The 24,628-nt window shown below is 44.7% G+C and overlaps 1 protein-coding gene across 1 annotated transcript in view; it reads left to right on the plus strand.

Moving 5' to 3' along the window:
- HSD17B2 (hydroxysteroid 17-beta dehydrogenase 2) overlaps window positions 1-24,628 on the plus strand; it is a 78,605-nt gene that overhangs the window by 38,327 nt on the left and 15,650 nt on the right. Inside the window, exons 2-3 of the mRNA XM_021702668.2 lie at window positions 1,908-2,120; window positions 7,906-8,091. Of these exons, the coding sequence (XP_021558343.1) occupies window positions 1,908-2,120; window positions 7,906-8,091 (399 nt within the window). The remainder of the gene's footprint in view (window positions 1-1,907; window positions 2,121-7,905; window positions 8,092-24,628) is intronic.

Raw genomic sequence — 24,628 nt, forward strand, 5'->3', positions numbered from 1 at the left:
CACAGCCTTCATCTCTGCACAGCAGAATGATTCTCTGTGCAGAGAGGGAACGTGCTGGCACCTGATAGGACACAAACCTGTCAGGGGAACTGGAAGCTTTAAAATTCATGGCCCCAATATGTCCAGCTGTGCCAACAGGAAGCAGAAACACAGGGTGTGGTGCTTTACAAGTGGGAGGGGCCCTCCATGAACACCTGGCCTCACCCAGTGGAGCATGTATAACCCAGCTCTAGATCCACTCTTCACTCCAATCTGGTTCTAAGTTAGTTATTTTTAGGTTAATCATACCCTTCCTTGCTGGGCCACAAGAGGACCATTCTGGAGCTGGCTTCCCCATACCTCCCCTCTCTACTTATACAGATAAAGGAGAAGGTGGCTGGTCCAGGATGATGAAGAGGCATGGACTTGGGTTTAGACATGGACATACAAGGAGGAAGGGGATGGAGCAAAAGTTAAATGCAATCAGCATTATTTATAGTAGCCAAAACATGGAAGCAACCCAAGTGTCCATTGATAAATGGATGGAAAAAGAAGATGTGGTACACACACACACACACACACACACACACACACCACATGTACATGCTGGAATATTCTGCAGCCATAGAAAAGAGTGAAAGCTTGCCATTTGCAACAACACAGATGGACCTAGAGGGTATTCTGCAAAGTGAAATGAGTCAGACAGAGAAAGACAAATACCATATGAGTTTACTTATATGTGGAATTTACAAAAAAAACCACAAACAAACAAACAAACAAAAAACCAGAAACAGACCCAGAGAACAAAGTGGCAGCTGGGGGCTGGGCAAAATGGGGGAAAGGGAGTGGGAGGTAGAGGCTTCCAGTTATGCAATGAATAAGTCATGGGAATGAAAGGGACAGCATAGGGAATACAGTCGGTGGTATTGTGAGAGCGCTGTGTGGGGACAGATGGTGGCTACACTTGTGTAGAACACAGCAGAATGTATAGAGCTGTGGAATCACTATGTTGTACACCTGAAACCAAGGTAACATTGTGTCAACTCTAACTTTTAAAAAGTTAAATGCAATCAATTATGGCAACTCGATGCCTTCATTCCATAATAGGGGTGCCTGAGGAGCAGGAGTGCCCACTCTTATTTATTTATTTATTTATTTATTTATTTATTTATTTATTATTCTTATGTTAATCCCCATACATTACATCATTAGTTTTAGATGTAGTGTTCCATGATTCATTGTTTGTGCATAACACCCAGTGCTCCATGCAGAATGTGCCCTCCTCAATACCCACCACCAGGCTAACCCATCCTCCCACCCCCCTCCCCTCTAGAACCCTCAGTTTGTTTTTCAGAGTCCATCGTCGCAGGAGTGCCCACTCTTAAGTGCAGGTGGCTATGAGCCACCATCTTTCATAACCTAGAAGGAACTGGGAAGCCTCTTGTTGTTGACTTGTGTCCACTCTGAAGCAGGACCCAACATTTTGTTAGATTTCTAAAACCCCAAACCAACTGCAAAATATTAATTTGCAATGAGTGACTCACTGAAGATTTTATGGAGTGATGGAGGTTACATCAAATATGACACAATGGAGATTAATAGAAAAATCTCCAGTAGATGTCTTAGTTCTCCCTCCTCAGTTCTTTAACCACCAACCACTCCTAGACCATCCCTTCATCAGCAATTCTCCTCCTACTTAGGCCCCCATTCCAAATTCTACCTTGCTTTTCTTCTTTTTATACAGAGAAATGTGTCTGTTTCAGCTTCTCTGCCCATTTTCCCACTTAGCAGATAAAGAAAGGTCCTCAAGTCCCACTCGCTCCAGAAAACATGGAGAATCATACATAGTACGCAGTGTTTTCTTTATTAAGTAATTTCTCCTGCCACTTGGGTTTGAACCCACTCTGTATTGCCTTAACCATTTGCAGGTGGCGATTCCGGATTTGGCCATGCTCTGTCTAAATATCTGGATGAGCTTGGCTTCACGGTATTTGTGGGAGTTCTGGATGAAACAGGATCAGGAGCAGAGGAATTGCGAAGAACCTGCTCCGAGCGCCTCTCTGTGCTCCAGATGGACATCACCGACCCACAGCAGATAAAAGACGCCCACAGAAAAGTGGTGGAAAAGTTGCAGAACAGAGGTACTGTCTTCATCTGTCCGTGTCCTCAATTGCCCCCACCTCCTCACAAATGACCAACACGGGTTCCTACTGCCCTCTAGTCCATCTGGCTGCTGACCACACCTTGAGGACACCTGTACCAGCCACCTGTCACCTGTTCAACTGCCCCCCCTGACATGGGCCTCTGGCAGACACAAAGATGGTATGAGTAAGTCAGGAATGGCCCATCCTCACAGAACTTGAAGAATTACTTAACCCATTCGTCCAACATTGGCTTGATTGCTCTTCCATTACTTACCTTCATGCCCGCAGCCCCCATTGCTCTCCTCCTACTAATATTAACATGGATCAGATTTAAAAAAAAAAGTTTAACCATCACTTTCTTCCTTTAGCCACAGCCCTTTTTCTTCCCTTTCCTTTGTGGTCCAGCTCTTTGGAACCCTACTGCCCTGTTTTGACTTCTTCACCTTCAATCCCGCGTTGGCTAACTGGTCTGGCCGAGCTAATAAATATCATCCTGAACACCAAGCTCTTTACCTCTCAGCAATATTTCAATGTGTTCATTACCTTCCCTTGTCTTAACTTCGGGGTCTCCAGCCCCCGCCCCACACTGCCTTCCTAGTTCTCTGATCATTTTTCTGCTTCTCTTGCATGAACCCCTTCCTCCATTCCTCCCATAGATGTGAATGTTTCCAAGGGGCTCCATCCCCAAACTTCCCACTCCACATTATCTGGGCTGAGCTGTTCTCTGTCTGTGCTAGGGACTCTCAACCCAGCTGCACATTAGAATCACCTGGGGAATGTCTGAAAATACGTGCTTGGGCCCAAGATGGCCTACCTAACTTGGAGGACCCAGTTGAAAATTCTGTGGGGCCCCTTGTTTAAAAAAATGATTAAGACTTGAAGATGATGCTAACAGAGAATTAAAACAAGCATGAGACCTTTCAGAAGCACAGGACCCTGTGTGGCTGCACAGGCGGTGCACCCATGATGCCCACCCAGCCTGGGCACCGTCCTCCAAACAATTAAATCAGTGTCTACATGGAAGGACTCAGCTGATCCTGCAATAAGGGGGCTGCTACTGTTGCTCTCCTTTTGCTAGGAATGTCAGCTGTAAAGAAGATCCTATTTGGGGGCCCAGGTCTCAGTATATTTGAGAGCTCCTTAGGTGATGCCAGTCTTCTGCCAGAGTTGAGAAACAGTGAGATGTATGCCAGTCGCTTCCAGATCTATATTACTAACTTAGCCCTCTTCTCAACATCTGGACTTCTATGTATATAAAATTGTCTGCCAGGCATCCCACCTCAGTTTGTCAAAACCTGACCTCATTATCTTTTCCCCGGTTGCCGGTCTGCAAATGAGCTTCACCCTGCTCCAACCCTGATACTGCCATCTAGTCTGTCATCCAAGCCAGCAGCCTGGGGGTCACTGAGACCTGCAGCTTACCCTCAGTCCCTGAATCCTGTTGGTCCCAAGTCCTTCAGTTCTATCTCCTAGATCTTTATCATCCCAGTCCCTTTCGGTCATCACCAGGCTGCTATGGCTTAGTGCAGGCCCTCACCTTCCACCGGGGCCCCTCAATAGCTTTCCTTTCCCATTACTTTCCAAATGGACAGCAATCTTTACAATGTGCACTTTGCAATGTCACCCATCTCCTAAAAACCCTTGGACATACAGAGCCTCCATGTCTGTGTTCCTCCCATGAACCAGCCTGTGGTAGATGTTTTGCTTTGTCTCATTGAATGGTTCAGTGGTTCTCTATCCACCACCAAATAAAATCTAAACATCTTCACAAGGATTTGAGGGCTTTCAGGATAATAGCCCCGGACAAACCCTTAATTTGCAATACCTGATGGTCTACTCAGTAAATTCTGATTGGTTTTCAAAATAGAATGTGCTAAATGTTCCACATCTTTGCACATTCAGCTTCCTCTTACCCAAATTTCACTCTTGCCTCTATTCCCTTTTTCTAAGACTCTTGACTTTGTCCAACTGCAGATTCTACTCCCACAGGAGACCTGGCTCAAACATAACATCTCTTGCATGACCTTCCTCGTGATCCAGGTTACATTATTCACTTCCTCTTCTGGACACTCACTTGTTATGTCCTGCACACACTTGTATTACTGCATTATTATAAATATCTGTCCATCTCCCACTCCTCACCGCTAGGTTCCTTAAGAACCAGATCCATGTTTCCATAAGGATTCTTTCAGATGCCAGTGGCATGGCCCTATTCGAAATTGCTAATGTACAAAGGACTGTATATGCTTAATTGAAAAGACCTGTTGGCTTCAGCCATGTCTGGATCCTTAAGCAATGTCATCAGGGTTCAGTCTCTGTTTCTTTTCTTTTCTTTTTTTTTTTTTAAGATTTTATTTATTTGAGAGAGAGAGACAGAGAGTGCGCGCTCAAGAGAGAGCACAAGCTGAGGGGAGGGGCAAAGGGAGAAGGAAAAGCAGGCTTCCCGCTGAGCAGGGAGCCTGATTGGATTCTGGGCTCCATCCCAGGATGCTGGGATCATGACCTGAGCCGAAGGCAGACACTTAACGACTGAGCCACCCAGGCATCCCTAATTAATATTATTTTTAAACTTAATAAGTCCCCACAGGTATAATGAGCTTATTGGCCAGCTTAAAATTCTTTTTTTTAAAAAATATTTTATTTCTCTATTTGACAGAGAGAGACACAGTGAGAAAGGGAACACAAGCAGGGGGAGTGGGAGAGGGAGAAGCAGGTTTCCTGCCGAGCAGGGAGCCCGATGCGGGACTCGATCCCAGGACCCTGGGACCATGACCTGAGCCAAGGCAGACACTTAACGACTGCGCCACCCAGGCGCCCCGGCCAGCTTAAAATTCTATGGCAGGGGTTGGCAAACTATGGCCCTGGTTTATTATTTGTTTTAACATTTTATTTTGAAAGAATTGTAGATTCACAGGAAGTTGCAAATAAATGTACAGAGAATTCCTGTGCATGCTTCGCCAAGTCTCCCATAATGTTAACATGTTGCATGAGTATGGTACAATATCAAAACCAGGAAATGGGCATTGGTATAATCCACGGAGCTTATTCAGATTTTGCCAGCTATATATACAAGTGTGTGTGTGTGTGTGTGTGTGTGTGGCTTTGTGCAAAAACTCCACAATCAAAACACAGAACTGTTCCATCACCACCAAGCTCTCTCATGCTACATTTTTATTTTTATTTATTATTATTTTTGAGAGAGAGAGCGCCAGCAGGCGGTGGGGACTGGGGAGGAGGGGCAAAGGGAGAAGGAGAGAGAGAGTCCTAAGCAGGCTCCACACCCTGGGAAGCCTGATGCGGGACTCGATCTCATGACCCTGAGATCTCCACCTGAGCTGAAATGAGGAGTCAGATGCTCAACCGACAGAGCCACCCAGTTAAAACAATCAGAAGAAGAATATTATTTTGGCAAGTGACATTTAAATGGAATTCAAACGTCCATGTCCATAAATCAAGTTTTATTTGAGCCCTGCTCCCATTTTCATTCATCTGCAGATGAAGTCTACAGCTGCTCTTACACTAAAATGGCAGAGTTGAAACAGTAGCACCTCAACTAAAATAGTCACTATCTGGCCTTTCCTAGAAAACGTTTGCTCACCCCTATTCTAGTGCAACCTCAAGCTGCTGCCTGAATGTTGCCTGTCAAAGGTGTGCATCAGGCTGAGCGCATTAAAACCATCACCTGGAGGGGCTAGCACAAGCATCCTCTGCACCCATCAGCATCCTCCTAATAGCTGTTGAGCTCTTACTACGAGCCGGGCATTCTCTCACTTAATATCCCCAGTCATTACTGTGTGCAAATGTCAGACCCCCAGCTCAGGGGCATGAGAAGTGTCATTTATTTTCTACAACTCAACTCTGTTTCTATTTTGAGCTGTCTTTCTGCCGTGTGCCAAGAACCATTTCAGTTTGAGCTTCACCTCATTTCCCCAGGGTAGCGTCTAAATTCCTGGGGATGAGACATTTCATCTTCGATCATCAATGCTTCATGCTGGCCCCCTCGGAGATGTCCAATGCTCTGTCCAGTCCTTGTGCAATCTGGCTGCCACCTACCTCCTTGATGCCAGCAAGGACTGGACCTCCTGCCATTTGTGTCTCTGTTAGCGCTGAGGCTCATTCGGCTTCGGTACCTACCGCAGGCTCCTGCACGGGAGCGGGCATGTCCTGTCACAGATGCTGAGCTTCAACAACAATTTCTGATCGCCATTCTGATCCAACAGGTCTGAAGTGGGGTTCTAGAATTTGCATTTTTTTTTTTTTTGAGAGAGAGAGTGCACACGTGCAAGGGGAGGGGGAGGGGCAGATGGAGAGGGAGAGAGAATCTTTTTTCTTTTTTGTAAAGATTTGATTTATTTATTTGACAGACACAGCGAGAGAGGGAACACAAGCAGGGGGAGTGGGGGAGGGAGAAGCAGGCTTCCCGAGGAGCAGGGAGCCTGACGCGGGGCTCGATCCCAGGACCCTGGGAATCAGGACCTGAGCCGAAGGCAGACGCCTAACGACTGAGCCACCCAGGCGCCCTGGGAGAGAGTGAATCTTAAGCAGGCTTCACACCCAGCACAGAGCCCAAAGCGGGGCTCCATCTCATGATCCCGAGCTCATGACCTGAGCCGAAACCAAGAGTCGGATGCTTCACCGACTGAGCTGTCCAGATGCCCCTGGAATTTGCATTTCTAAGTTTCCATTTGATGCTGCTGGTTCTGGACCTCATCTTGAGGATCATTATTCTAAACCACGCTGAGGCTCAGGGAACTCAGAGAATCTGCTTCAGGTCTGCCTAACTAAACATACCCCAGATTCTGTCACCTCTGTCGGGTAAAGAGGACCCAGGTCACTCACCTCTGCTACAGATCCTGCCCCCTGAAAAAGATCTGGAGTTCTTGTATTACCTCTTTCCTGCTTCTTAGGGCCATGGTTCCCAAGCTTATTTGTACATTGGAATCACCTGGGGAATTTTTAAATTCCATGTCAAGGTCCCTTCTCTTCCCTACCCCAGAATTTCTGATCTAATTGGCTGGGATGTGGCTGGGCATTGGGGGGTGGGGGTGGGGCGTTAAAAAGCCCCCCAGGTGATTCTAACATGCAGTTAAGGTTGAAAACCACTACTTGTGGATGTGGTCCAGACCTGCAGCATCAACATCACCTGGGAACCTGGTAGAAATGTAGATTCTCAGGTCCCATCCCAGACACCCTAAATGAGATTCTCTGGAGGTGGGACCCAGCAATCTGTTTGAACAAGCCTTCCTGGTGATTCTGATGCAATCAACAGGATTAGGCTGGTTGGGGAAGGGACTAGGGCTCAGGGACTCTGCAGTCTTCTTAGTTCTTGGCACCTCTCTAGTTTTCTTGTTTCCCTGAATTAGGGGATCTCTTCTAGCCTAGGGATAAGGCTCGTATATCATCCTGCCTGGTCCTCAAGATATTAGACTGTCTCTACACAGTCCTTTGAGGGAGAAACATGGTATAGACTTTTATTACTCTCCCCCTTGCTGTGTCCTCTGTCCCCAGATACTGCAAATATCTAGCTATATCTAGGGAAGTGCTTTAAGGAAGAGAAAATACCTCCAAAAACCCATCGCTTACTATTTCAAATTCACTCTCCACACAACCCCCCAGAGTAGGTAGTTTTAGGTGTTCAAGGAGATTAAGGTCCAAGGGTTTGAGTCGTCTGCCTAGATCCTAAATCTCAAAGGGGCCCTTTACACTCCAGAGCTTCAAGTGTTAAAAATCCTCCTGCTCTTCAGCATCACTGGACATCAAAGCCATTCCTTTCTGTCCTCAGGACTGTGGGCTGTGGTCAACAATGCTGGGATCATCGGCTTACCAGCCGACGGGGAGCTCATTCCCATGACTGAGTACAAAAAATGCATGGCTGTGAACTTCTTCGGGGCTGTGGAGGTCACGAAGGCATTTTTGCCTCTTCTTAGGAAATCCAAGGGCAGGCTGGTGAACATCAGCAGCATGGCAGGTGAGTTGGCCTTTTCCCTCAAGGTTGTGCGATGCATGTTGTGCAAGACCTGGCTTGTTACATTCTTTGTGCGCCAAACGAGAAAGCAGGACACGCTCCTGCAGGGCTGGGTCAAGATTAGTCAAATTCTATGTTTACTGTTGATCTTAATACAATAAAACCTTGCCTTTCAAATCCTTTCATGTATAAACTATTACCTCTCAACTCATCTATTCATTACCGGGGATTTAGGGTTTTATATATCTTCATAGCACATAAGCTTCCTGGATTTGGACAGGAAATCCCACACAGAGTTACTGGTAATCCGTTTTCAACCCTCTTTGAACTGGGCACACTCTGTTCCCTGTGAGATGAGTAGGCAAGTGTCTCCACTGTTGGCACAGCCGGAGCTCACGTCTTGGTTGGCTGCCCACTGGAGCTTTCCCTAAGATCCTTCCCATCATTTTACCATCTCAAGGCAGTTGGGTCAGATGTGACATTTGATGACTCATCTTCTTCCATCTCGAAGAACAGAGAATCAGCAACTTGAGTCCAGGGTTTAACAACCTCCCTTCCATAAACAATGCTCGTGTATGCCATAACACATCCTTTCTTCTGGGACAGGTTTTATTTTACAACTGGGGTTCCTTAGATCCTGACTTGGCTTTGGGAATGTCCTTGGAGTTGTCTTTCAGGACACCACATGGGTGAAGGGGAAGCCAAGGGGGCGGAGGCTTGGACTCCAGGATCCTGCGTTTGAATAGAGGAACACTGCTCGTCTCTGTTTGATCAGTTGGTTCCAAAGAATATTTTCTTTTTTTAATGAGGCATCCAGTAGTTATTTTATTTTGTTTCATTGTTTTTTGAGGGGATGTTCTTTGTATTAACTAGGCAATTATCGTTGTCCATCATACTCCCTTTCCTGGCTTTCACTCAACTTCCTTGAACTTAGCTACTATGTGAGTGTGTGTTACTAAGTTGTTGGTTGGCCTGAGGAGGAAAGCAGCAAGGAAGGAAGGAAAAGAGGGAGGGAGGAGGAGAAAGAGAATGGGGAGAGAGAAGTCTAAGGTGGTTAAGAGCAATGAGTATTGTATATATATATATATATATTTTAAAGATTTTATTTATTTGACAGAGAGAGACACAGTGAGAGAGGGAACACAAGCAGGGGGAGCGGGAGAGGGAGAAGCAGGCTTCCCGCTGAGCAGGGAGCCCGATGCGGGACTCGATCCCAGGACCCTGGGATCATGACCCGAGCCGAAGGCAGACGCCCGACGACTGAGCCACCCAGGCGCCCCAATGAGTATTATATTTTAACTTGTATGAGGACCCTGAAGTATTTCCAATTTCTTGCTACCTGCAGAAGCAAACAAATCCTGGGAAAGCACATTTGCAGTATTTCACCCTTATCTTTCTTCTGAACTCCACCTTCAAATTTTTACCTCTGTGGAAACCTCACCTTTCTCAGTGCCCTGGCACAGCCTGGTACTTCTGAAAAAGTCTCCCATGTTCCTTGCCTCACTCATTCAACAAATATTTACTGAAATAACTGATCATTACCTGCTTCTTGACACATTGACAAGAAAGTTTTTCTTTCTTTTTTAAAGATTTTATTTATTTATTTGACAGAGAGAGAGGGAGCACAAGCAGGGGGCTACAGGGCAGGGGGAAGGAGAGGCAGGTTCCCTGCTGAGCAGGGAGCCTCATGCAGGGCTTGATCCCAGGACCCCAGGATCCTGACCTGAGCCGAAGGCAGACGATTAACTGACTGAGCCACCCACGCACCCCAGTTTTTCTCTTTTCTTTGTTCTCAACTTGGAGAAGCCCATTCAGAAGATTTTACTTTAGTTATCACCTAACATGCACACTATGTGCTATGGGCCTGGTGTCTGGCATATAGGAAGCTCAATGAATAAATGAAGAAATGCAAGTGTGAGAATAAATGAAGCATGGATGAATGAATGAAGGAGTAAAGAATTTACAGTGCAGAGGATGCCCATTCATACATCTTCAACTTGGCTTCTACAGCTCTTTCCTTTTTTTAAAAAAGATTTTATCTACGTATTCAGAGAGGGAGAGAGAATGCGCTTGCATGCATGAGTGGGGGAGGGGCAGAGGAGGGGGAGAGAGAGAATCCCAAGCCGACTCCCCGCTGAGCACAAAGTCCTATGCAGGGCTCAATCCCACCAACCGAGATCCTGACCTGAGCGGAAATCAAGAGTCGGACGCTCAACCAACTGAGCCACCCAGACGCCCCTTTAATGCAATTTTTAAAAATATTTATTTATTTGAGAGAGAGAGAGAGAGAGCACGAGAATGTGAACAGGGGGAGGGGCAGAGGAAGAAGGAGAAAGAGAAAGAGAATCCCAAGCAGACTCCACACTGAGTGCAGAGCCTGATGCGGGGCTTGATACCACAACCCAAGATCATGACCTGAGCCAAAATCAGGAGTCTGACACTCAACTGACTGAGCCACTCAGGCGCCCTTCTAAAGCTTTTTCTAAGCCAAGACTCAGTACTCTCTTCTCATATATTTCCACTGGAGGGAAACTTGAGTGTTAAAATAAATCACATACCTTCACTCTTATTCTCACCGTGGACGTGCAAATTCTTTACATCCAGCCTTACTATTTCCATTCCATCATTTTACCATCATCACCAAGTCAACATGTCTGAAACCAAAGTTGTTATCAGCAAGTCAAAGCTTGCTCCTCTTCTTTCAGTTCTTCTCCTTGTCTGTTGAATTGCAGAGCTTTGAGCCTTCTTGGATTTGTTTCTCCCTCTGCCTTTCCCTGCTTTCTCCCACCCAGTCAGTCACCAAGATGTATGGAGTCTTCCTTTATCACATCCAGTTTTAAATCCTTATGTCCCAAAGAAACTCCAGAAATAAGTTCATTTGTCGGACTCCAAAGCCACCTAAGGTATTTTATAAAGTTGTTAAAGTAATAGCAAGAAATCAGAACAGATGGGAAGCATATGTACCTGATAGAGCAGGCGTTTGTAAAAAGATAGGAGCAAAACTCTTAAATGATGCTTATAGTTTCCTTCAGTGATGAGAAGCAGAGAAATTCAGCAGAAAACAAAATAAGGGAATCCCTACAACTTGGCTGACAAGAATTTTGCAAAACAATGGAAAAGATTTTGAGCAGGGCGATAAGGAGCTAGAATGTAACACGGGGGATCAGGGAAGTCAAAGCATGGATAAAAGACAATAAATAACCAACCAATCCATAGAAATTAGCATCCACCTTAATGCCAACTTGATGCATCTCTTGGCAAAGTTAATGATATAATAGCAATTTTGGAAAACGTGCTTATCTGGGAATTCATCCCTGGTATTTTTCTCATTTTGAAGTAGGGGTCATGGAGAGAGACAGGCAATCAATCACTAATAAGTGTTCTTTAAAGGAGCTCATGGTAGCCCTGACCCATCAGGTTATCTTGAGCCTGGTGTACCCCTTCCACCCTCTGCATGACAAGAATTTCAGTGGGGTAGATTTATCATGGAAGTTTGCTTCAGCCAGGAGGAGCTGAGCTGGAATCAATCATTCTGTTCCAGTTATCTGTTGCTGCATAACAAATAATCCCCAAAAAAGTATCTCAGGCTGGTGTGAGTAGGTAGGTAACCGGTTTGGTAGACAGTATAGTGGTTCCTCAAATCCATGCACATCCTAATTCCTGGAACCTGGAATATGTGACCTTACCTGGCAAAAGGGGGCCTTGCCAGTATGATTGCGTTAAGGATCTAGAAATGGCAAGATTATCCTGCATTATCTAGATGGTTCCGATACAAGAGTCCTTATAAGAGGGAGGCAGGAGGGTCAGAGTCAAAGAGAGATTGGAAGATGGGGGAAGGGACCCGGAGCCAAGGAATGCAGGCACCTTACAGAAGCAGAAAAAGTCAGGGGAACTGACTTTCCCTTGAAGGCTCCAGAAGGATTGCAGACCTGCTGACACCTTGATTTTAGCCCAGTGTAACCTCTGACCTTCAGAATTGTAAGATAATACATTTTTATTGTTTAAGCCCCTAAGTTTGTGGTAATTTGCCACAAAGTAATACCTCTGGGCCCATCCCAGTTTCTTTAAAGGTGGATGGAGGTACATCTACACCTCCTCCCTGCCTTCCCCACTAGTGGGGGTGGGGCGGTGGTGGGGGAGGGGGAGACTGTAGGGCTGGCCTTCCTTTCTAATACCTGGCACTGGCTATCCATATCAAAGCTCACTCTGCCCCCAGCCTTCTAGGCACTCCTGGAGGATATCTTTTGGGAGTTTGAACTCCCAGACAGACATCCTCTGTAGTAAGGCATCAATTCTTTTTTTTTTTTTCAATTTCAACTTTATTTGGCCAATGTGTTCAATTCCAATATTATAGTAGAAATGCCTGAAGAACTGTCAACATTTGATTCAACTTAAGCAACAAGGTGCCATCAATTCCCCCTGCAGTGATAAGTACATGCTTTACAATCCTAATTTGGCTCTTTCTCTATGTCAAACTTGAATTATTTCTGATGAATAACTTATCATATGTACCTAATTTCCTATTCCAAACATTTTACTTTCTCAAAATCTTAACACACTTATGCAACCCCCGGGCTGCATGGACAGCTTTTTCTCCTCACCCTTCATATTGTATGGAATCAATACTTAGCACGTTATTGCATTCCCCCAAAAGCAAAGCCAACGTCAGATTGGCTCAGATCTTTAGCGTAGATTTTATTCAAGACTTTGTGCACCTGTCAGAATGGCTAAATTTAACAACACAAGAAACAACAAGTGTTGGTGAGGATGCAGAGAAAGGGGAACCCTCTTGTACTGTGGTGGAAATGCAAGCTGGTCCACCACTGTGGAAAACAGTTTGGAGGTTCCTCAAAACGTTAAAAATAGAGCTACTCTATGATCCTTCAATTGCACTACTGGCTATTTACCCAAAGGCTACAAAAATACAGATTCGAAGGAACACTTGCACCCCAGTGTTTATAGCAGCATTATCAACAATAGCCAAACTATGGAAAGAGCCCAAATGTCCATTGGCTGATGAATGGATAAAGAAGATGTGGTGTATATAGACAATGGAATATTACTCAGTCATCAAAAAATGAAATGCTGCCATCTGCCACGGTGTGGATGGAGTGATTGTATAACGCTAAGTGAAATAAGTCAGTCAAAGACAAACACCATATGATTTCACTCTTATGTGGAATTTAAGAAACAAAACAAATGAATATATGGGACGGGGGGAAAAAAAAGGAGAGTCAGAAACAAGCCCTAAGAGATTCTTTTTTTTTTTTAAAGATTTTATTTATTTATTTGAGACAGAGAGAATGAGAGAGAGCAAACACATGAGAGGGGGGAGGGTCAGAGGGAGAAGCAGACTCCCTGCCGAGCAGGGAGCCCGATGCGGGACTCAATCCAGGGACTCCAGGATCATGACCTGAGCCGAAGGCAGTCGCTCAACCAACTGAGCCACCCAGGCGCCCGCCCTAAGAGATTCTTAACAACAAAGAACAAACTGAAGGTTGATGGAGGGAGGCGGAGGTGGGGATGGGCTGGATGGGTGATGGGTATTAAGGGGGGCACTTGTTGTGATGAGTGCTGGGTGTTGTTTGTAAGTGATGAATCACTGAATTCTACTCGTGAAACCAAGATTGCACTGTATGTTAACTAAAATTTAAATTAAAAAAAGATTTTGTACAAAGATTGAAGAAAAGGAAGGTTATATCCTATACCACAAAACTCATTTTATTTACTTATTTATTTATTCGGTGCAAAAAGGTGATTTTATTAAAGCACAGGGACAGGACCCATGGGCAGAAGGAGCTACTGCCCCACAAAACTCATTTTAATGAAAACCCTTTTAGATGCTTCTTTTCTCCTCCCCAAGATCTTCAGCCACTAGACACCTCTCCTCTGGTTGAGTTTCTCCCTCCCCCTGCTGGTTCCACAATCTTTCCTCGTTCATCTTTTTAAGGTTCATCCGTCTTATAAGCATGTATCCGAACTCCATTCCTTTTTAAAGCTGAGTAGTTCCCCACTGTATGGCAGGCCACATTTTGTTTATCCATTCATCAGTGGATGGACATTCACGTTTTTGCTACTGTGAGTAACATGGCAATGAACATTCACGTGCAAGTGTTTGTGTGCACACTGAAAATTCTATGTAAGAGTTAGCTATTACTATCACTTTCTGTGACCTTGAGTGTCAGGTTAAGCTCTTTGCACTTTGATTTTTTATCTTCTCAGATAGAGTTAATGAAGGTAGTAACTGAACCTATCTCACAGGACAGTCGTCACCGTTAGAACTGATGTTAAAATACTCAGAACAGTGCCTGGCATGTAGTGGATATCTAATAAATATTAACAGTTGTTACAAAGCATTCCTCATGCTTCAAGCATTTTTGGAGTACTATCAGATATATGATCCCAACAACCTTGCATAGTATTAGTATCCCCATTTTGCAGCTGTGAAAACCGAGGTCCAGAAGAGTTATGTGACTGGCCCTCCAGCTAGAGCTCAAATTTGAACTTTGGCTTCATGTTCTGACTCACCAAGCTACAGCCTCCCCTGCTGATTCAGCTGGTGCAGGTGTTACCACAATGTCAACCACAAAGCCAAGAGCCTCAAGGAATCTTCCCAAAGGTATCACCTCCACCATCTTCCTCTTCCTACTAGCCCCACTGCTGAATGATTGCTCCAGCCTCACCCCCATTCCCAGGGCGGGGATGAGGTCAAAGAGCCTACATCTAACTCTGCTCCTACTGCTGGGAAGTTCTAGGATCGGGGCAGGGAAGAAACATAGCTTCTTTAAACTCTTTTCTAGAAGATAAACAGGGGTCAACCACATTATAAATACACCCTTCCCTTGCACATCCCATCCCTGAAGAAAGGAACAAGAAACAGAAAGAGTGAGAGAGACACCATGTAGCTATGCAGGTAGAATCCGATTTCAGAAAGAAGAGGAAGCCAGCCACACAGCATGGAGACAAACTGCCTCCAGGTTTTGATACTGTCTTAATCACTGGCAACTGAGTGGCCCAGACCAAGGTCCTGAGCCTCTGGGTGCAAGTGCCCTCACAGGATGATGGGCGTAAGAACTGCTGCTTCTTAGGGCCATGGTGGGACCACATGCAATGACATGCACATAAGTGGGAGCCTCACACCTGGCAGGTGGCAGACCTAAGGGGCCTCTCTGGGGGACAGGCTGGCTCTATGTGTGCCTGTGGCTTTCTATCCTGCACGTACTGGCATGGCCACCCCGGACTGTGACACTGCGTTACCTTCATCCTGCTGCTCCCTGTCACACACTAGTCCCTGGGCGGATAACTCCAAGTCACTATTTCACCTCCCACCACACCTGCTCTGGGACAATCTTAACCCTATCAGCGTGTTTATCATCCCTCTCAGAAGTGGAATAGCTCTTTAACCCAAATCCCTGCAAGGCAGTTGGATAAATATTTAAACAAGTTTCGGAGGAATTGGGAGGTGGCTCTGATTGATTGTACAAAGGGCAGGAGAAAAATCTTTGAGAGGTCTGAAAGCCTTTTCTGGCCAGTTTTCCTCTTAAATTGCAGAGTAAACAGTTGCAAGCTGTGCTTGAACGGGAACGGTTGAAAACAAACATTATAAAACAACTCCGGCCTCAGGGATTTTGAGCCAGTTGTGGTTTGAATCCTGCTCTTCTATCACTAGCTGGGTGATCGCAGGCAGGTCACCCCACATCTCTAAGAGTCCATTTTATCATCTGTCTGTGATAGGCTGATGCAGCCCCTGAGTCTAGGGCAGTGTTTCTCAACTTCATTAGTATTGATATCTGGGGAGAGGCTGTCTTTCTATGTGGGGATGCCTGATGCATTCCAGGATGTTTAGCAGTGACTGTGTTCTCTACCCAGTAGATGCACGTAGTGTTGCCACATGTCCCCTGGGGGGAGGTGTGTGTGTGTGTGCGCGTGTGTGCACACGCGTGCGCGTGCAAAACAGCCCCTAGTCGAGAACCTCTGGTCTTGGCTGGAGATTTAAACGCACTGTGGGTTCTGAGTGCTTAGAAAGTAATAGCTACTGGTGCAGAGAAAGTACCCTAGTAAACGGGACTTCTCTACTGAGAGACAGTAATAGGTGCCCACCCCACTAAGCTATTGAAAATGCATTAAAATTACTTTACACCAAAAGTAAGTGGCCCTAGAGATTCTTACAAGTCTATAAATTGTAAATATCCCATAGAATTCACAGTTCCAGCCTTGAGCAAGGTCCTACTTAGTCCAGGGAAGTTGACTGTGGGATCAATCCTAAACTTCTTGCCAAGCTGGCTGCCTTAAGGAAATCATCTGGCAAATCATTTAGCCAGTCCCTCAGAGGCTCATTGATGTGACAGAAGGCCAAAGCTGAGATTTGCTTCCCTAAAACTCTCATAAGATAACCAGGGCTAGTGTAGGGAGGGGAGGAGGTAGAACCAGACTGAGTGAACTCCTTGGCGCTGAGTTGTATTAGATGCTTACACATGGCTAAAGTCTTTTAACTCTAATGGGTGCAGGGTGCAGATATTAATTCCTTTTCTAGATCAAGCACACTAGCCTGGGGTCATCCAGCCCGTGAGCAAGAGTCAGTGGTGGAACCTGGGTTTGCCTGTTTTACTCCAAGTTCTGTGTTCCTCTCGCTTTTCCAGACTGTCCAACAAGAATAAACTAGATAAATGGGGCATTAAAAACACAGACCCTCACTCTAGCAAATTTAAAAGATGATTAGGAAGTGTTAACAATTAGGGATGTCTCCTTCACCAGCGCTTCTCAAAGATCACCTGGGGATCTTATTAAAAGGCAGAATTTGACTGAACAGTCTTAATTGGTCTAAGACTCTGCATTTCTAAAACTAGCTTCTGAGTGGATGCTATTGGTCCCTGGACAACTTTTTCAAGTTTCCGATGCATTAGAATCACCAGGAGGGCTAGTTAAAAACAACTGCGGGAAATCAAAACTACAGTGAGATAACATTTCATATCCACTAGGATGGCTACAAAAAACAAAACAAAACAAAACCCAGAAAACAACACTTGATGGCAAGGGTGTGCAGACATTGGAACACTCCTGAGTTCTGATGGGAGCATAAAACGGCCCAGCCTCTATGGAAACACTTGGCAGTTCCATAATGACTTAAACATAGAATTACCATATGACCCAGCAATTCAATTCCTACATATACTCAAGAGAACAGAAAACAGGTGTTCAAACAAAAACTTGTACATGGTTGTTTATAGCATTCATGATTCATAATAGAGGTGGAAACAACCCAAATGTTCACTAACTAATGAAATGATAAGCAAAACGTCATCTATTCATACAATGGGATATTATTAATCCATAAAAATGAATGAAGCACTGATACATGGTACAGAATGAATGAACCTTGGAAAGATTATGGTAAGTGACAGAAACCAGACACAAAAAGCCACATATTGGATGATCCTATTTATATGAAGTGTCTAAAAGAGGCAAATCCAGAGAGATGGAGAGCATATTAGCCTTTGTCAGGGGCGGGAGGACGGAATAAGAAGGGACTGCTTAATGGCTACAGGGTTGTTTTCTTTCTTCCTCCCTCCCTCCCTTCCTCCCTTCTCTCTCTCTCCCTCTCTCTCTCGATTATTTATTTATTTGAGAGAGAGCAAGCGAGCAGATGAGTATGGCAGGGAGGGGCAGAGGGAGAGGGAGAGAGAAACTTAAGCAGATTCAGGGCTGAGTGTGGAGCCTGACTCCGGGCTGGACAGGGGGCTTTATGCGCGCTTGTCCCAGGGCTCAAACTCATGACCCTGAGATTAAGACCCCGAGATCACTACCTGAGCTGAAATCAAGAGCCAGATGCTTAACCAGCTGTGCCCCTAATGGTTATAGGTTTTTCTTTTGAGACAATGAGAATGAGCTAGATAGCAGTGATGGTTGTATGGTATTGTGAATATACTAAATGCCACTGAATTGTGTACCTTAAAAAGGTTATATGGTGAATTTTATATGCATTTTACCACAATAAGAAAAAAAATTGAGCCCACCCCCCAGATTTCTGATTCAATAGCACTGGAGTGGGACCTGAGGATTTGCACTTCTAACAGCTTCCAAGGGCTGCTCCTGGCTCCCAAGCACACTTTGAATGACAAGGTCCCAGACTTTGACTTTGATATTCAAATGGTTTGTCACATCCCCAGGGACTGTCGGATTACAAGGAACAACCAAATGCTATTAGTCTCAAATTTCTGTGAACCATGCCTAAAGGAGATTAGCAAACCTGCTTCTCTTGGGGCCACGTGCTTAGTCTGTATTTTCAGCTTGGAAAAGCTCAATAAAGGAATGGACTTTGTTACTTGAGTTGACTCCAGATGACCTTGGAGGAAGGAGAAACTGGCTGGGAGCCCGCATTACATTTTCGTAAAACAAGGTCATCCGAGTTCTGGCTTAGGAAGGTATTAGAGAATGAGACAGCTGCTGTGGGCATGGGACTTTGGGACCCCTTGTTACAGAACAAAAATGCAACAGAGCAAATTTCTAAGACCTAATTGGCTTTATTAACTGATTCATGAATTAGGCAGCACCCCATCTAGCAAGTAAAGGGGAAATCTGAGGAGTTGTACAAAACGGAAGGTTTTTATAGGAAGGAGAGTGGGGCACGGAGATTATTAGCAAAAGAAAGGACTGTTTCAGATAAATTCACTTTCCCTTAGGGGGAAGAGCAGAGGGTCTATTCAAGACTTCATCTTCCTTTGGGGGTGGTGGTGGGGGAATGGAGAGGGCCCTCATGACAGATTACTCATTGGTGTTGACCAGAAAACTCCTGACTGACCCAGTTAAGACTATATTTCTGTAGGAGGTTCAAAATGTAATTAGGTTAGGTATTAAGCCTCATTGGGTGATGTGGCCTAGCATAAGTGACTCCATTTTGGGCCTATGGTTTTTCTTTTTGTCACCCTATAAATGTGTCCTATACGCAATTCCACTGTGGAGTCCTGTAATTCAACTCAATTCTGCCAATATCTACCTGGATAACATCAGATCCTACAGCTTAAGGGCTCAGTCCTATAAGACATCCCCCCAACCCCCTACTTCAGATGCCAGTTTGTCACCTCTGCTTCCGGACCCACCAGCTATAGAAGGAAGTTTCCAGGGACCTTCTCCTTGGGTTCAATTAATTTGTTAGAGCTGCTCATAGAACTCAGGAAACCTGCTTACTTACTGGAATACCAGTTTATTACATAGAATATTAAAGGCTACAAATCACCAGCCAGATGAAGAGATACATAGGACAAGGCATAGGGAAAGGCCAGGGAGCTTCCATACTCTCTGAATCTATGTTTTCACCAGCCTGGAAACTCTCCAAACCTCTTCCTTTTAGGTGTTTATGGAGGCTTCATTACTTGGGCACTAGTAATTAAATCTTTTGGCCATTGATGATTGACCTCAATCTCCAGCCCCTCTCCCCTCCCAGGAGCTGGGGGGTTGGGGAAGGACTGAAAGTTCTGCTCCTTGAATCACCTGGTTGGTTCCCTTGGCAACCAGTCCCCGCCCTTAGGTGAGTTCTTCTCATTCATTATTAACATAACAAAAGACATCTGCTGAGGTCATCACTTAGGAAATCCCAAGGGTTTTAGGAGCTCTGTGCTAGAAATGGGCCAAATATATATCTCTTATTATAAATCACAGTATCAACAGCCTCAGGCTGAAAGGTTGCAATATTTCTGTCCCCTGCTGGGGCATCCACTTGCAAAACCCTTTGACTCCCATAATTCCTATGTACCGATATGCTAGCTTTAGGTAGAAAAGAGAGGATCAGGTAGGTAGTGATCAGACAGTGCTGAAGAGTTTTTGAGGTCCCGTGTTATCTCAAGGGACATCAGGGCCATTTGTCTGGTAGAACCTTAGGATATGTTACTAACTTACTGCTTATGCCATACCAAGGGAGTCAGGAAAAGTCCATGCCTCAGCACAGAGAGAGAGAGGGGGTCGACACTATTCTTTTGAAAGCTCCAAAATTGTAACTTCAAGTTTCCCTCATTTTTAGTCCATGACCAACAGTGATGAGGGAGCAGAAGGCTAACTGAAGACAAAGCACAAGCTGACATCCTGCAACCTCCCCCCAACCTGTCCCGGGTGGAATGTGTGTGACATTCCTCCAGGAAGCTCCCAACTGTCTTAATGTTAATGCCTTACTAGAGGGAAGAACAACCTTCTCACCCCACCAAACCCCACCTGTATTCCAAAACTACATCAACAGTATCAACAACATGAACGCTGAGTTTATTCACTTGCCAGGGAACAAAGTCACTGAATATTTCCCTGAGACAGACAAACTAGGTAGTAGAATGTGGAATCTTCTGGAGAAAGGGTGGGATGCTATAGTCACGGTGGCTACACTAAGTAAGGATAGAAAGTTTGCAGTTAGGAGAGAGGGTGGAAACGATGTGATTTGGAGTAGTGTTGGGGTCTGGAGTGGACAGCCAAGAAAGAATTCTTGAGACATCTTCGATGCAAAAAGGTGGTTTTAGTAAAACACGGGGACTGGACCCATGAACAGAAAGAGCTACTGTGAGGAGCAATTGATTATATACTTTGGGGTTGGGGGAAGTAAAGACAAAGGGAAGTTCCAAAAGGATTTTCATATGCTAAAGAAGACTCCTGGGATACTGGAGGCCTGACCAGTGTCAAGCTAAGGTTGTTTTTCCCATTAAGACCGTCAGGTGTTTCCTGGAAGAACCTTATACTCCACCTGCCTAAAGCATTTGTCAATGAGCTGCAAGTTATAAGGACGTTTAATTTTATCTACATTTCTTCTGCCTTTGTTTCCCACATCAGAAAGAGTCTATAGGTCTGTATGTGGTTGGTTAAAATAAACCCCATTGGTGACTGGGTAAGTAAGTCACCCCAAGTATTTTATTGGAATTGGCTACTTAGAATCTGTTGTGGGGAAACCTAACATTCAATTTTGGTATGTCCTAAGCAAGTACTGCGCTAAGTGCAGTTTTGTTTTTACATTAGCCACATCTGTGATGGGGGTATGCGTGGGATAGAGTGAGAAATGATACAGTTTTGGAATATACGTGAGGGTTGGTGGGGTGAGGTCCAGAGCCAATGGCCAAGAAAGAATTCTGGAGACAAGTCTTTGGTGCAAAAAGGTGGTTTTATTAAAGCACGGGACAGGACCCGTGGGCAGAGAGAGCTGCTGCACCAGGATTGTGAGGGGTGGTTGATTATATACTTGGGAGTTGGGGGAGGTAAGGAAAAGGGAGGTTTCAAAAGGATTTTCATATACGAAAGAGGACCTCCAAGATACTGGAGGCCTTGCCATTGTCAAGTTCAGGTTGTTTTTCCCTTTAGTAAGGCATTAACATTAAGACAGTTGGGAGCTTCCTGGAGGAATGTCACACATCCCACCCAGGAGTAGTGGGGTTGGGATTTGTGGGGTGTCAGCTTGTGCTTTGTCCTCAGCTTGCCTTCTGCTCCCTCATCAGGAAAGAAGTATACTGTCACTTTAAATGTGGTTGCACCCTTGGCAGATGTTTCTAAAGCTCTAGCTTGTCCAGGAGGATTTTTCATCTTTTAAAATTTCAAATAAGCCAGGCCTTACTTTTTGGCCTCCAATGACAAACTTCAAAAACTTAGATTTTTAGTTTTATTTACCAAAATTTTAGGAGACTTTATGGACCTTTATTCAGCCAAAGACCTACATGGGAGCTAGGCAATTCTCCCTTGTTAAGCCTGTCTTAAAGGGAGTATGTATTTTTTAAACTTTTATTTGGAAATAACTAATAGATTCACAGGAAGTTGCAAGGATATGTACAAGGAAGTTCTCTTTACCCTTCACCCCACCTCCCCTAATAACATCTTGCATAACCATGGAGTATCAAAACCACGTATAATGTGGTGCAGCCACTCCGGAAAACAGTATGGAGGTTCCTGAAAAAGTGGAAAATAGAGCTACCCTACGACACAGCAATTGCACTACTAAGTATTTATCCAAAGGATACAAACAGTGATTCGAAGGAGCACCTGCACCCCAGTGTTTATAGCAGCAATGTCCACAACAGCCGAAGTATGGAAAGAGCCCAGATGTCCATCGACAATGAGTGGATAAAGAAGATGTGGTGTGTGTGTGTGTGTGTGTGTGTTTGCAATGACGTGGATGGAACTAGAGGGTATTATGCTAAGCAAAATAAGTCAGTCAGAGAAAAACAAATACCATATGATTTCCCTCATGTGGAATTTAAGAAACAAAATAGATGAACAGAGGGGAAGGGAAGGAAAAATAAAATAAGACAAAAACAGAGAGGGAGACAAACCATGAGAGACTCTTAACTCCAGGAAACAAACATGGCTGCCGGAGGGGGGGTGGGGGATGGGGTAACTGGGTGATGGGTATTAAGGAGGGCAATTGATGGAATGAGCACTGGGTTCTGTATTCTACCTCTGAAACTAATACAGTATATGTTAATTAAATTGAATTTAAATTTAAATTTAAATTTTTTAAAAGATTTTATTTATTTTTTTGACATAGACACAGCGAGAGAGGGAACACAAGCAGGGGGAGTGGGAGAGGGAGAGAGAGAAGCAGGCTTCCAGCCGAGCAGGGAGCCCGATGCGGGGCTCGATCCCAGGACCCTGGGACCATACCCCGAGCCGAAGGCAGACGCCTAACGACTGAGCCACCCAGGCGCCCCAAATTTAAATTTTAAAAACCATGTAAAGGACATTGCTGCAGTGCACAGAATTACTCAGATTTCACCAGTTATATCTGCACTCACTTATGTGTGGGCTTCCTGTAACTACTGACACAATCAAGACACAGAAGGGTTCCATCACAGGGATCCTCCAAGATACCCCCTTATAGCCACATCCACTCCCTCACTCCATTCCCAACCCCGACAACCATGAATCTGTTCTCCATCTCTGTAATTTTATTTCAAGAATGTCATATAAATGAAACCATACAATATGCAACCTTTTGAGACTGGCTTTCACTCAATTAATTTGAAAGGAATATATTTTGATCCAGGCTTACACAGCTCACAAAAACTCACCTTCTTCCAGCACAGCATTAGAAAGTTTCTTTAATCCCAGTTCCCAAAACACAACATATCTTACCCCTCACATCTGTGAGATTTAGATCAAGGGTAAACACTGCCTGGTCTCTCTCCAGCCTCTGAGATCATATGCACCTTCTACAGCCAAATCAGAGATTAGGTTTTTTTTCAGATCTCAAGCTGGTATGAGCTTTTACATGTCCAGAGGATAGAAATATATGGAAAATTTTCAGAAATGTTCTCTAGAAGTGTTTAACAACACTATCTGCACAGTAGAATCACCTGGGGGAGCTTCTTTTTTTTTTTTTTTTTTTAAAGATTTTATTTATTTATTTGAGAGAGAGAGAGCACATGAGAGGGGGGAGGGTCAGAGGGAGAAGCAGACTCCCTGCACAGCAGGGAGCCCGATGCGGGACTCGATCCCGGGTCTCCAGGATCATGACCTGAGCTGAAGGCAGTCGCTTAACCAACTGAGCCACCCAGGCGCCCCTGGGGGAGCTTCTTAAACATTCTAGTGCCTATGATGAACCACAAACCAATTAAATCACGTGGGAAGGTGGGGGAGGAATAGATTTTTTTTTTTAAAGTTCCCCAGGCAATTCCAATAGCTACTAAGTATGAAAACTATCGCTCTAAAACAATTAACAGAGGGTCTCAAAATTTGGGGTCACAGGAGTAAATCAGGTTCACCCAGGGAGTGTGGGAACACCACAAAAGCCGAGGTTCGTTTCTCCTTGAAGGACCTTGACCTCTGGGTGCTTCATTAGTTCCCCAGGTGATTCTGATACTCATGGACATTGAGAACCACTGACTCAGAAAAACTGTCCTCACATTAAAATCACCTTCAGAGTTTTATTTAAATACTGATGTTCAGGTCCCACCGCCAGAATTGTCTTATTTCATTGTTCTAGGGTAGGGCCTGTGCATTAAGTTTTTTGTTTATGTTTTTTGTTTTGCTGTGTTTTAATGTTCCCAAGGTGATTCTAGTGTGCTTACTGAGTTATATACCACAGATCTGGAATTTAAAAACAAAATTTAAAAATAAGCACAAAGTGTATATTCGTCCGTCTGGGCATTCTGGTTTTTTTTTTTTTTAAAGATTTTATTTATTTATTTGAGAGAGAGAATGAGAGACAGCACGAGAGGGAAGAGGGTCAGAGGGAGAAGCAGACCCCCCGCCGAGCAGGGAGCCCAATGCGGGACTCGATCCAGGGACTCCAGGATCATGACCTGAGCCGAAGGCAGTCGCTTAACCAACTGAGCCACCCAGGCGCCCGGGCATTCTGGTTTTATTTAATGTCAGCTAGTGGATGAGTATGTAGATTTCTAAGACTTAGCCTTCTTGGAATTACATCAGTACTCTGCATGGTCATTAGAGCTATAACCCACACGTTTACCCAGGCTTGTATGTTCCTCACGAGTTCTCTTGCGTCCCCATAGATAAGCCCTCTATTTTGGAAGTCAAGTTTTCCCTTAGAAATGGAAATAAACTTACCACGTTCTTGCCTTCC

Source organism: Neomonachus schauinslandi, chromosome 16 (assembly GCF_002201575.2).
Source record: "Neomonachus schauinslandi chromosome 16, ASM220157v2, whole genome shotgun sequence".
Lineage (NCBI taxonomy): Eukaryota > Metazoa > Chordata > Mammalia > Carnivora > Phocidae > Neomonachus > Neomonachus schauinslandi.